Source organism: Colletotrichum costaricense (genome assembly GCF_030867565.1).
Source record: "Colletotrichum costaricense strain IMI 309622 chromosome Unknown Scaffold_1.1, whole genome shotgun sequence".
Classification (NCBI taxonomy): domain Eukaryota; kingdom Fungi; phylum Ascomycota; class Sordariomycetes; order Glomerellales; family Glomerellaceae; genus Colletotrichum; species Colletotrichum costaricense.
The window spans coordinates 3,616,786-3,630,132 of NW_026848230.1; the positions used below are offsets into that span (position 1 = coordinate 3,616,786).

At 53.6% G+C, this 13,347-nt stretch overlaps 5 protein-coding genes across 5 annotated transcripts; all 5 read right to left on the minus strand.

Annotated features, from left to right (window-relative positions):
* Window positions 1-217: 217 nt before the first annotated feature.
* Window positions 218-532, minus strand: CCOS01_01250 (uncharacterized protein; the record flags this gene model as incomplete). The annotated part of the gene is made up of 1 exon (XM_060449446.1): window positions 218-532. One exon carries the CDS (start codon window positions 530-532, stop codon window positions 218-220), a length of 315 nt encoding a protein of 104 aa, XP_060320884.1.
* Window positions 533-1,371: 839 nt separating this feature from the next.
* On the minus strand, window positions 1,372-1,914 carry CCOS01_01251 (uncharacterized protein; the record flags this gene model as incomplete). The annotated part of the gene is made up of 1 exon (XM_060449447.1): window positions 1,372-1,914. The coding sequence occupies one exon, from the start codon at window positions 1,912-1,914 to the stop codon at window positions 1,372-1,374; it is 543 nt and encodes a 180-aa protein (XP_060320885.1).
* Window positions 1,915-2,906: 992 nt separating this feature from the next.
* Window positions 2,907-4,127, minus strand: CCOS01_01252 (peroxisomal membrane protein; the record flags this gene model as incomplete). Its single annotated transcript, XM_060449448.1, has 2 exons — window positions 2,907-3,883; window positions 3,947-4,127. The coding sequence occupies 2 exons, from the start codon at window positions 4,125-4,127 to the stop codon at window positions 2,907-2,909; spliced, it is 1,158 nt and encodes a 385-aa protein (XP_060320886.1).
* A 1,114-nt stretch (window positions 4,128-5,241) lies between these two features.
* Window positions 5,242-7,961, minus strand: CCOS01_01253 (fungal specific transcription factor; the record flags this gene model as incomplete). Its single annotated transcript, XM_060449449.1, has 5 exons — window positions 5,242-5,986; window positions 6,046-6,280; window positions 6,350-6,468; window positions 6,525-7,669; window positions 7,740-7,961. 5 exons carry the CDS (start codon window positions 7,959-7,961, stop codon window positions 5,242-5,244), a joined length of 2,466 nt encoding a protein of 821 aa, XP_060320887.1.
* A 3,431-nt stretch (window positions 7,962-11,392) lies between these two features.
* On the minus strand, window positions 11,393-13,019 carry CCOS01_01254 (Di-sulfide bridge nucleocytoplasmic transport domain-containing protein; the record flags this gene model as incomplete). Its single annotated transcript, XM_060449450.1, has 3 exons — window positions 11,393-11,767; window positions 11,820-12,811; window positions 12,911-13,019. 3 exons carry the CDS (start codon window positions 13,017-13,019, stop codon window positions 11,393-11,395), a joined length of 1,476 nt encoding a protein of 491 aa, XP_060320888.1.
* Between the last annotated feature and the right edge of the window lie 328 nt (window positions 13,020-13,347).

Below are 13,347 nucleotides of genomic sequence, written 5' to 3' on the forward strand. Positions count from 1 at the left end.
AAAAGGAGGTGCTGCATCTCGCTCTAAGAAGCGGTTTAGCAGGTTTTGGCCTAGTTGTGGAGAGTCTGTTTTTGCTTTTTCCCAAAGTATTTGCCCCTCATCAACAAGTCAACCTCCTTCGGGCCCATTCCCGCTGGAATATGGATCCGCGATGAATACAAATCTCGCAAACCGCGTCAAAGACAAGAACCTCGGAATGGTTAGTGGACATGGCCTGTTAAAGCCCTTTTACCCGCTGCCTTGGTCTCGCTTCCCGTGGGTTCGTGGGCTCGGGTTTTTGACTGCCGTGTTGTGTTGTAATGTATAGCAGCATGCGCATAGTAGTTGATTGTGCGATTACTTTGCCCCGAGCTCTCTGCCTGAGCTTAGCTTTTGCTTGAGCTCTTTGCTTCAGCTCTTTGCCTGAGCTCAATGTGTATATGTCAAGTTGCAGTTTCGGCTCTGCACCATCATGCCTTCTGCTACCCAACACCAACACACAACTGATCACTGATACGAAAAGAACCCAGAAAGAGAAACGCCTCGCAATCATACACGACCACAAAATCCCACATTTGGCTCTCCTCAATTTCGAACGACAGGGCAAAACGCCCGTTCTAACACTAAACCTAACGGCCTGTGCCCAGTGACATATCCCACCGCCGGCACTCGTCCAAACACCTTGACTATTGGACTGCTACCGATATTTCCCACCTCATCCCCTGGCAATCCCTTCTCGTCAACCCCGAAAGGAAAATGTGACGAATGACGACCCGATCGACTGGGCCTGACGATTGCGCTTGGGAGGAGCCAAAGAAAGTTGCCGACGTGCAGCAGCCCCGTTCCGTTGGTGCTGACGGACTGGAGCCTGACAGAAATGCTGACGGACCATGGCTGGCCAGCATGGATGATGGATGGATGGATGGATGGACTACCTCAGGCAGGCAGGTATTCATACCTAGTCTAGTCAGTTGCACAGCTGTACTTATTCAGACCGAGAACACCATCATAATCAACGTATTCAGGCTGAGGGATCCGAGATACAACACGATCATGGTGTGATCCAACGATTTCTCCCTACCTACGGATATTGTACTCCAGTCTCTCCAAGTCTCAGTCTCACTATCCGATTCCGACTCCCGACTTTCCCACCCATCCCAAATTCCCCATCCCTAGCCTCGCTTCAGCGTGACGTGACAACCTACTTTACTTAGTACATCCCCATCTCCAGCCATCACGAAACATATCAACCCTCACAAAATAAATTCCGATCCAAGTGAAGAATTTTATCTTCCACCACACCCCCTATTTCACCTAACTAGCTAGCGCCGAATCGAAATGTCCAGTGCCCAGTGTGATCCGCAGCTCCAATTCCTAAGTCATAGCTAAACCCTACACAGCAGTCCTTGACGACAACGAACCGTAGGAGCACTCGAAAAAGCAATAATACAGCGTCCCCGGGTCCCACGGAATCAACTTCCGGACCACCACAACCAACAACTGACACCACCACGATCGACAAGCCACGCGCCGGACGCCCGCTTTCCCAGCCAGCCAGGGCACGCCGCACAGGTCTCCAAGAAGAGAGACATGGGGGGGGGGGGGCGCCGTACCTTTCCTTGCCTCTCTGCAGATAGGATACCTAGGTACAGTAAGTACGCCGTCGGATGTGCTCTCTTCGACGATCAGCGGTGTGTCGTGCGTGCTGCGTTGGTGGGTTTTTGGCTTTTTCTTTCTTTCTGCAAATAACATAAAACGCTCAACGGGCGAGAAAAGGGATGTGGGAAGCTGAACGGCAGAAAACCTGGTCGAGCTGGTGTCGAGCTGGACTCGGGAGCAGCGCTCGGATGGACAAGGATCTTGCAGGCTACGGATACAGATACACAAGGGAGCATTAAAAGGGATACACTTGTTCGTTTTGCCGATGCCTAACATGGTCCAAAGGTGGCTGAACAGCTAGCTGGTCATACTGATCCTACCGACATCCGATACCCATCATCTAGGTCTCTGTTCCATAGTCTAGGGTTCAAACATTGACCATCTTCACCCCCTTGTACGGCAGTCGGGTTCGCGTGTCATACGAACTACCAGCCCTGAAATACCGCGTGAAAATAGCCGCTCTCGGTTCGAACTTGGCGAGACAAGAGACGGAGAATCAGGGTCGCAATCCTCACTTCTCCAGCAAACGGCTGAGCACCCGGATGATGCACATATCTCGACAGTCGTCATTGCGCCACTGCTGTGGCACTGGAACTACATTCCTTTGCTATGCGGATGGCTTCAGTGTCTCAAATTGGGTATTTCAGGAAGCATGGCTCGCAGAGTCGCAGCCTCCTTGCTTCCGGCCTCACACGTATATTGAGCCTGGCCAAATTGGCCCCAGAGCGTATTCCCCGAGTGTCCCCTTGAATGATACCAATGGATCCTCTTGACAACGTTGTAGCAATTCGGAGGATTTGCACGAAACCGGGTACCTTTGCGCACGTTGCACATTCGAATCGGAAACGTTTTGTCGATGACGATTTGGCTTGGCTCCTGGCCTCCCGCAAGAGCCGCATGTCAAGCTCTCAGCGTGTCTCCACTCACTCTACGATGTCCGTCAAAAGAAACTGAAATGCTCGGGTTCGACGCACGGTGTTACGTTGGGGGATATGCGTGGAGCTCGAGTTGCACAAACACCTGGCATTTTGCGTGGTGACGGCAAAAAGAAAGCCTTCGCAAGTCTGATTCGCTGTCCTTGCTGGGCCGCATGAGGGACCTAGACGGTGGCTTGAGGCGGTCTGGGAGGTTCTTGGCGCCATGATCAACTCCTGAATTGCATAGAAATGCAGGGAATACTCTGCAAAAGCTAGGCGGATGCTGACTTGTAGACGACATCAATCGTTACGACTGACACCGGCGCAGAACAGTCGCCGAGTAGCCTACATCTAGGCACTGGTGCTGAAGTAATAGTTCTCCCACAGATACTCATAGTCCTCCAGAATGCCACCGACCAGGTTGGGTACTCTGGATCGCACGCCGCCGACAACACCCTTCATGATGTTCTCGTAGAATGCTCCGCGCATGGTCCACCAACCCATGGCCCAGCCTCTCTTGCTCCATTCGTCGCGTTCGAGGGGCGTTGTCCTGAAGCCCCGGTCTCTGAGTTGCCGTGCTGCGTATTCGACGCTCAGACCGACCAGCCACGGTGTCCATGACTTCTTATTCTTGCTTTTCGACAAAGCAATGGCATACACCAACGGGGCGAGGATGTGTAACACCTCTGCTGCCTGTGCACTGCCCTGTAGCTGATTTAGCAGCTTTGCAGCTGGTTTGATATCCTCTGCCGTCAATACCTTGCCCAGGAGATAGCCGCTGATATCACCAGCATTGGGCAGCGAGGGAAGGCTCATGCCCGTTCTGGGCATCGTCCAGTCCTTCTCATGAGGCTTCTGGGCCTCACCGCTGTCTTCCGGTGCGTGCCCATTGGTCGGCTCTTCCAGAATATCCTTCAAAGCGGCATCACTTTCGGCCTCGGTTTCTTCAGGGATAGGCTCACGTTCCGGGAGGACGGGCGACACAAGAGGTCGAGAGCGCGTCACGCGCAATAGTAGCAGGCGGCAGACGGCCTTGATAGCCTCCAAGAGCACGACGACGCGCCATCGACTGCGCTCGCCGCCACGTCTCTTGGCAGCCATCTCGCATAGTAGCTGTGTGTATGTGACCATCTGCAGTAACATGGCAATGCGCCGGTACATGGGACTGCGCTGAGTCCAGTATTTCGTATATCGGGCATGAGGGGATGGCAATCGCGCCATCGGGATGCGCGACAGGGCGCGCATAAGAAGGGTATCATGATATAGAGAGAGGAGCTGCACACTCGAGTGGACAGTTTCGGAAGCAATCTCGGCGTCGCGGAATCGACCTTTGAGAGCCAGTATTAGACGGGCGATAGCGAACACAGTTCTTGTATGGAGAAGTGCCTTACCAGGAATGATGTACGTGAGGGACCGTAAAGCCGACTCTATTTGAGAGACCTGACTAGAGTTCTTGGTGATGAACTCTTCGTACATGTGAAGCCATTGCGGCGGTAATGAAAGAACGGCGCGGATTTTGGACGGCTGATGCGATAGCCGCGTCTTGTTGGGGATATCGGCGGAAGTCGACATGGTGGAGGATTCAAATCATTAGGGCGTGGCGAAGGTTTGCGAAGGTTGCGCAAAGAATAGTCAAACAAGAGGTGGGATTGAACGAGCACAGAGAGAAAGCGCGCGGCGGTGATGTCAGCACGAAGAGAATGAAGAAGAAGAAGAAGAGGACAAAATGTCAAAGATGAAGCGGTTGTAAATGACAACGCAGCGACGTTGGGATTTGTGAAGGAAGTGAAAGTGGTTGGCGGAAGTGCGAATTAGGTATTAACGTAGGTAAGCTATCTCACAAACGCCAGAGTCGAGGTGGTACAGGTGTATCTGTAGGTGCAGACGGGATGGTGGATGGTTTAATGACGGAAAGTTGCAGGGACCTCGGTGGGCACGCTCATCGCGACTGACGTGGAGTGCGCCTGTTGCTCCTGTGCTCCTGCTGATCTGACCTGAGCCCGCGGGCGACCGACCGTAAGCCGAGGTCACGGCGTCGCCTGCCACCTCTCGGCCCTGCCACCTCAGGCAAGTACGCTGGGTCTCTGGCATGAGATAGGAAAGTGCATCATCACCCGCCTGTCCAATGCATTGGGCCAATGAAATTGCGTTGCATGCCTCGGTAAGGGCAATCCCTACCGCATCATAGCCCGTCTACTTGCATGCCCTTCCTTACCGTACTTGCCTCTAGGTACTTATACTCAGATTGACATATCCCTACGGACCTCAAGTGACCCTCACGACGATACCAACAACGAACCTCGCTCGCACTACACTCTTACAGGCCTTGGCCCCCTGGAAATATCTTCATATTTGCACAAAGCGATTAGTATTTGCGTTCTAGATCCTCGCAGTACCGCGACCTGGCACTGTTGTGCCACACTGACAGCCCGTCAACATAGCTGCAACGAGTACATGGAAGGGGCCCGAGACAGCCTGCTCTGAAGCACATGTCGTCTTCGTCTCCAATAGAAATAGTAGGGTATCACAAAAACAAAATGCCTTGCCCGAGGCCAAACTCCTGTGCGGGCAGAACGAGGCCCCGACCCAAGTCCACTCATACGTAGAGGTCCATCTCATAGTTGAATGGATTCGATATGACTGCATCTCGTTTTGGTGCATTGTTCGAGTCCTCTATTCGACCACATCAGATTCTCTCGAATCCAGCATCTGCGAGCTCAACTCCAGTAGGGAGCATCGGCCGTCCCTGCATCGGGAACGGCCAAAACAAAGGGTTCTCCATCACCTTGGCCGCCCGCTCAACTGATGCTTGTCCTGGCTCCGTGGATTTAAGGCCCATGGCTACCGCCGGGTTCGGTACGTCAGCTGCATCGGCGCTGCCTCCCCAAGCGCATATGAAGTCATCTTCAATGACGTTGGGCGCAAAGAAGTTGAGACTGCTCGTGTACGGCCTGACAAGATGTGCGTACTCGGCATCTGAGGCTACTTCGCCGCCCATATCGACGTCCATGTTCCACTTCTTGGCAAGGTACCGTAGTATGTTCAGCGCCTGTTCAGCAAAATGGTGGCACGGTGCCATCTCCTCCAGATCCCGAATACCTTGCTGGATAGCTTCTACAACGCGAGGCGGGTATGAGGGTGGATCATTCGGATCCGTGTTTTGGCCTGGCCCTTCAAAGGCCTTCTGCAATGGCAGTGAAGAAGAGGTTGTGGCACCGATGGCTAGATGCATGATGGCTGATGTGAGTACAAAGTACGGGACAAATGATGGCGTCCGCCGTAGAGTGTACAATTGCGAGTAAGATCGCAATAGACCTTGGATGGCATCTGCCGCCTGCCCACATACGTCTCGGGGTAATAGCTTAGAGCCAATGATCTTAAGCTTGATGAGGGGACGAAACAGAAGTAGGATCGCAAAATGATAGTACATGCTGTGGCGATATCCGGTTAGTACGTGTTGCAGCCATGTATCTCTTTTGAGAAAACTTACTGCGCGAACAGGACCGCTGGTGTGAAGTTGTGCCCCAGCCTCAGAACCTCTGGTATCTTGTCATACCAGTTGAGATACTGGGTATAAATGCCGAGAAGGTCACGGCTGGTCAGCGGGCGCCCCGGGGAGTGCAAAACGTAGAGGCTTTGGTGCACGAGCTCGCTCAATTCACAAAAGCACTTATAAACAGATCGAACGTTGGATGGCTGCTCGGCGGACCGCTGCAATGGTGCGCCTATCGATGAACCTGAGCCTCTGTCGCTTGGAGAGCCTGAAGCCTCGCCTAAGTTTATCAAAGACTTACCATCGTCAGTGTAAGGGATCCAAAGAGAGGCTTCTATGTCATCTATTATGGCAGGCTTTGGCGGCAGATGAGGAAAGCAGGAACATTGCGGAAGTGAGCCGGTCGCTAAAGACCACGCACTGGGAGACAGTCAGGTTGCAAGACACGATGCCAGACTTCGATACAAGAAACTCACTGGTCGAGAGCGAATGCGCCCCAGAAAGTTGCAGCCTGAACCGCAAACTCGTCATCGTCTCCATCTTCCTCGAGCTGATGAAGTCCCATCTCGATAGCAAGACGAATGCTTTGCCCGGCATAGTACCAACTTTCCGAGTCTCTGCCACAGCTGGCTTCTCGAATAGACATGATACCCAGGGCTTGAATGGTGGTGAGATTGTGGTGGTTTTTCTCCTTGTAGAATAGACTTTGTGCTTCTTTGAAAAAGTGATCGCCAGAGGTGTACGGGTCGTTGGGATTCGCTCTAGTACTCGGCTTACTGGAGAAACGGCACCCGAGAGCCAAGAGCGCGTTGACGAGTATCGGGGAGCAATAGCGTTCGACGCCATTCTGGAAATCTCTGAGGAAATGCTCCTTACTCAGAGACGCAAAGGTTGGGTACTCCCAACAGAAGTACAGGGCTAGCAGATGTTGGACCAACGAACCATCTTCCGTAATGTTTGTCCATTCTTCGGGGGGCAGCTTCATGTCAGGCAATTCTAGCGGGGCTAGCACCTGGTCGGCGCCCTGATGCTTCGAGCCGCCTTCGGAGGCTTCCGTGTTACTCGCCGACTCAGCCCAGGTGTCGAACAGTCCCTGTGGCGGCCTATTGGTGTCTGCGCTCCAGTTCATTGCGTCGGGGTGAGAGTTACTTCGGGTGCTCTGGCTGTGTGATGAAGGGTGCCAAGGACTGTTCGGATCAATCTCCTGGCGCAAGCCAGACTGCCCAGTGATCGGACTCATGGCTACGGAGCCATGATCTCCTAGGTTCCTGGTTCTGATGGGCGCCGGATATCCACCTGGCCGAGTCCCTGGGCCTGCGCTCGCATCGCTGGACTGTTCGTTTGGGCGTGCAAAGGAAGTCCTTGCACCACCAGCACCAGCACCGCCTATCCAGTCCGAGACTGATTCAAGCGATTGCCCATTGCGCAGTCGTTGCAACACATCCTCCCACATATCGGGGCGAACGAGGGCGGCTATGACCTGATCGCTACTTTTCTGGCGTTGGCGCAAATTCTCGAGCTCGGTTCGGAGATTCTCCTTGGATTGGCGGACTGGGACCTCGTAGACACATTCTACGTCCTTCTGACCCTTGCACCGACCGCAAGGTCTTTGCCCGTCGCACTATTCGAAAAACTGTCAGCGCAAAGAAAAGCGTAGGCGGGCACGGGGGTACCATCTGCTGCTGGCTTACTTTTGCTCGCTTTTTGCGACACTCGGTACAGGCATTGGGCGTGACCACTCCTAGGCCCCTCTTCCTCTTTTGCAGGTTAGCAGCACTGGAGCTGCTTGACGGCGTAGGCGCATTGTGAGGAGCGGAGGTTGAAGAGGAAGCGGTTGCAGGTGGTGCCCCCGCGGAGGAAGCAGAGCCGGCAGCGGGTTGTGGCTGCTGTTGGCTATCGGGTGCCTCCTCCATATCGGCAGGAATTGAGCGCTTCAGGTTGACTGGTTGTAGGCTCGAGCCGAGTCTACAGGGCGAACTCGACTTTTAGGACTTTGTTTGTGAATTGACATAATGAGGCCGTTCATAGGCGGGAGCTGGTCGTCATGGATCCGAGAAAAGAACAGAAACCTTCGGACAGGTATGGCCTAGGGAAAGTGCCACCCAGTAGCTACGTTGAGTGTCTGGATGGATCGCGCTAGGTATAGAGCTGAGGAGGAGGCGCGCGCAGGAAAGGCGTCCCGCGTGAGAATCGGACAGATCGCGGGAGGTGACCACGAAAGGCCGGATTGCGCAGCAGGTGAATTGACCTTGGCTAGCCGTGGGTGCTATCGTTGTCGTCGAGCGGCGGACAAGCGAGCGGTGTCAAGAGACGGGAGGACGGCAGGTTGACAGCGAGAACTGCCCCTCTTTGGTAAAGGCACTTGCTATCGAACCATGCGCTCGGTGTACAATTGGATATGCAATTATCCTGTGGAGCAAATGTAAGTAGGACTTGAGAATTCTTGCGCGCCAACCGTTAGGATGTCATTGGGCCCGTGGGAAATGGCGCGGGTGGTGAGTGACTGGAGAGAATGGGAGGCAGGGAGCGCAAAAATTGGGCAGCCCGTGATGGAAAGAAACAGGTGGTGGAAAAGGCGGGAAAGGATGGCAGTGTGCAGCGAACGGCCAGGTCGGGTCCCCAGTCAGAGAAGACGGACGAGGCGACGGAAGGAGGAAAAGACGGTAGATGAAGCACAGACACACAAGATGCAATCCCGTAATTAAGGCAGGTATTCCTTACGGAGGAGGTATCTTACGAATACAGACTGAGGAATCTTGGAAAGGGAAGGAAGGAAGCACGGAACGTCAGGTGAAGTACCTTCCTTACCTTGGCCTTGGTCCTCGCTCCTTGGGAAGGAGGAGGTACGGATACGTGACAGGGCAGCTCCTTCCCCAGATTCCCGGGCCTCCAGCCGCGCAAGGTCCAGCTACCTGAAATTGTACGGTACTCCCGTCTGAGGCGCGAGGGGTAGGTGAAACTTTTTTGCTTCCAAGGCAGGGCTGGGACGCCTCAGGCAAACCTGAAAGAAGTTGAGACTGGCTTCTTTTCAGCTGAATCAAGTACCTATCTTTCTTTCTGTACTCTTGGAAATGACTGGCTAGCGGTGACAAAGGCAAGCAAGGCACACGCATTGAGGTAAGCAAGTAAGGTAGGATACGCGGAGCTTCGATTGGTAAGGGTGAGGATTGAGCTTCATGCAGCCAATTTACCTTACCGCCCCTGAATAGTAAGCATCCACGATGTGGCTCTCTTGCTTATTCTCATCTTCGTCACTTTATATTAAGACCCCGATACCCTTCATGACCCGAAAATATTTCATCTCAAGAAGCACAAAGCCAAGCAAGTTGCGATGGTTCTTTTCAGATAAGCGGCACTACGTCACTCTGCCCGTCAACAAGTCCGAGCGCCAGTAAAGCGTACTTTTCGCAGGTTCTCAGTCCAAGCCTCAAGGCAACACCGTATTATGGATAAGGTGCCCGTATATCTCCTCCGTTTTCTACGTGTACCTTACCTCAACTGGCGATCCGACAGGCTAACGCACATTAGCTTGCTGCCGCTACCAGAGGAGAGCCGTAGGTCATCCTGATTTGGCTGCTTCTGAGCCCGGCAGTCGACCCTTCTGGAAGCCAGAGTTCCCCAACTCAGACACCATCTCATTGCGTGAGGACCTACTTCAAAGTGAGATTGTGATGCTTCGGGTACCTCAAGCCTTGACAACTCCAGGCTCTGCAGCACGAGGGGTTCCTCAAGGGGTTCCTCGAGACCGATATCACGATCTCAGACCGGGCTGGAACTTTTCCTCCGCCGTAGTCCACTCTGGCGATGCTGAACTGCGATTATGGGGCATCGAGCATAACGCGTTCTAGCAAAAACCCTGGTCGGCGACCCTCACTGCGTCAGGGGTTTCCCTTGCCCACTAGAGCAGAGGTACCTGAGGTGGTTGCCAAGTTGGAGCTCCGATACGACGGTGTCCTGGCATATCTCTCATCGTGATTACCTAGGCGTCCCGAGGCTAGTTGTGGATGGATGGATTCTTCCGACTGGAGCAGTCTGAAGTGTGAAGAGAATTAGGTTTTTGCTGCCCCCGCGCCAATAGACAACGAGGCCGTTGGTCTTGTATAGTTTTGTTCCGGGGCCTTACGTAGACATATATCCACGCGTGAAAAGAGAGAACAGTGAGGACGAGATGACATGGAGCTCCTTGTCTGGCAATCCCGGGTCCCGGGCACATATGGGCTGAACGGTTGAACGAGACCCAAGTCCCAGCCCGAACATGCGCCATGCTGAGGCGTTTCGAAGAGACGGGAATACAGTACACTTCCGGAAGAAAGAATTAAGCCACACTAAGCATCCCATCTATGCCGTGCGCAAAGGCTCGCGACATCGTGGCTTGTGCGACCAACGCTTAGCTCGTTCACTCGCCCACGCGCTCTATCGTCGCCGAACATTCCACGGCGCTTGTTCCCCAACCCCTCTTCTCCGAGACAGATTCTAACTTCCCCAACTTGATCGGAAGCGAGTGTCTCTGCCGAAAACAGGGCAGCTTTTGGGGGTCCAACAGGTAGGTGATGCTTCGGGGTGGCAAAGCTCAGGGGTGACGGAATATACTCCGTCGCATGAGCTGGATGCGCTCTTTCTAAGGATGAGGTATATGAAACAGGTAGCTACCGGACAGTCAATTATGGTCATGTTGAGATCTGCCGCGGACAGATACCTTGAGAATTCTTACGAGGCTTCAGCAGTTCAGCCTCAAAAACTCGGGTTTCCTCCGCTCTAGCGCTAGAAAAGAATGCGATACCGCGATTCAGGGATCCCCAGTTCGAATGGTCCTGTCTATTAGAAGTGGGGACAAATTCTAACAAGGCCGAATTCTCCGCCAAAGGCCATTTCTTTGACGTCATAAAATCGAACTGGGCCTAGCCCGATTATCGATAAGAGCAAGTCCTAAGCTGCTCCATACGGATTTCTTGCTCATGTACCTTACCGAACGGTAAGCTGGGCTCGGTGTAGGTAGTAAATGCGGCCTTCGTGGTCGTACAATGAAGGGTATTGACAAATGAACTTTTTAGCATTGTGAGGAGTCGCAAGGATCAAGTTCCCGCGAGTCTCTGTGTGTTTGCAAAATAACGTATCCTGATCGCCAGTGGACGCAGTAGCCGAAGCCCACCCCATCTCGTCCCGAGCCTCCAGATGACGCCGCATCTGGCCCCCAAAACCTTGTTCCTGAATATGTACTTTATACAATTAAACCTTGCAACTCCAATCCCATGCATTGTGTACCCCTGTTTTGCTGTGTGCGCTCACTCCTCTGTAGGACAGTAAACATCCTTGAGAGCCTCATTGTAAGCCTACTTCTGCTGTCTCAGTAACCCTTGACGGGGCTCAGGGCTCGTCCGTATTTCGTGGGGCTTCGCAGGCGATCGCGATCACCCTTGCTTGGGCTACGGCGCCCTGAAGGAGTCTGAGGCGGCATGATCGCCTTCATCTTTGGCGGCGATGCACCGTCGGTATCGGTGTCATCGTTGTCATACTGCAGGTGCCGGCGGTGCGATGGCGTCTGGACGGGAACCCACATGTACGCCTGAGAGGGTTCCGGTATCACTGATGGCTCGGGAGCCATGCCAGACGAAGCGCGATGTGATGGTGTAGGGCGGGATGGGCCGGCATTATTCGCCATGCGACCCAGAGCAAGATTGTTGGCAATGATGCTGAGGAAGACCACGCCAAAGAAGAAGAGCTGTGACTGTTAGCTGGGTTGCCATAAGATAGTAGTAGGAGATATTGCTTACCCAAGCCTTCATCTGCATGGCACCAGCAAACTCGTTGAGAATTTCGGCGATTTGCTTAACCGTGACCCTAACTCTCATGATGGCTGATGAGTCCTGAATCATACACTCGGCCCACTCATCGCACATGGCCTTCAGAGCAGGACGGTCCTTTTTGATGCACTCATTCAGAGTGTATTCCGTCCGGCACTGAGTGATCCTGTTCTCGATGTCCAATCGAGCTGCATCGTTGGCGTTTCGAATATCCGACCTCACAGAATCGAACATGGTCCAACAGACGAACACAAAGCCCGATACAATGGCGCAGTTGATCAGAAGTTGAATCCAGCGGTAGAGATTCTCGGGCGCATTTGGGTGTTCCTCCAATGTGTGGAAGAGATTGCTGATCCAGCTGCGGTTTTTCTTCGTCTTTCTGCTGCCCTTCCCACCACGCGCACCTGCCGAGCGGGATCCACTGTCGTCTGAGTCCTCCTCCGACTCATCCCAATCCTGTGATCCGTGGAACCGGACGCTGCCGACGTCCCTGTCCATGTTGTGTCGCTTCCGCTTCCTTATAGCGGGGTAGTCTCGTCCACTTCGGGGGATCTCGCCCTTACCGGGCACATGGCGCTTCAATGACTGAAGGCCAGCCTTACCGTAGCGAAGGTTCTTGTTGACCTTGGACGGAGTGATGGTGCCCATGTTCATGTCGCCGAATCGATCGACGTCGGGCGTGTCGTCTGGAAATTCCGAATTTTCCGTCAAGGCGGGGCTAGTCTCTGCGCCTGAAGCTTCCGAAAAGGCGCTCTCGTCGAACGGTTTGCGCGGGGTAGTGAAGGCAGGGTTTCGGAATGGCGGCGCGGTGTTGCTACTTTGTATTCGAGGCGAGAAGAGAGACGTCTGTGGTAAAGCTGGAAGCGGCTTAGATGGGGTGTTCGCAAAGAGGTTCGGCTTGGATGGGCTGGAGAATGGGTTCGGCTTGGAGCTTGTGGCAAATTTGTTGGGCGAGTTGAAGACTGAGTAAAGGCAGAAAAGTCAGTAAACATTCTCGAAATAGAGGCCAGCGGATGACCTATGACGATGGTTGGGATATCGTGACTGGGGTGTGAGCTCACTATTCTGATTGCTACTTCTCGCAACGTGGGAAAATGGACTGGTCGCATCTAGGGGACCTCGGTCCTGATATTCCCATTCCATGGGACTTTCGTAGGTTCGGCGATCCATTGTGAACTTCTTTGCATGCGACAATCTGGGAAGACAAAGTGAAGTGGTGATGTGGGTGGGAAGTGCCTAGCAGCTCTCGTCGCGATCGGTCCGGGGGTGGCGGCCAAGGGTCGAAATATTCTGAGGTAGCTGCTGTCAAGAACAAACCACAGTTCTAGAAATCAAAGTAAACAAACCGTGCCTCAGGCAACGGAACCTCCCGGTGGCTTCGATCTTAGCTCTTTGGGACTTTGTGGAGTACGTACCGACGTGAGCCAAGAGCATTTTCGTGCACTAGCCACAGCTGGGCAAAGATGGCGATCCACTATTTGGGCACCCTGTGGCTGGT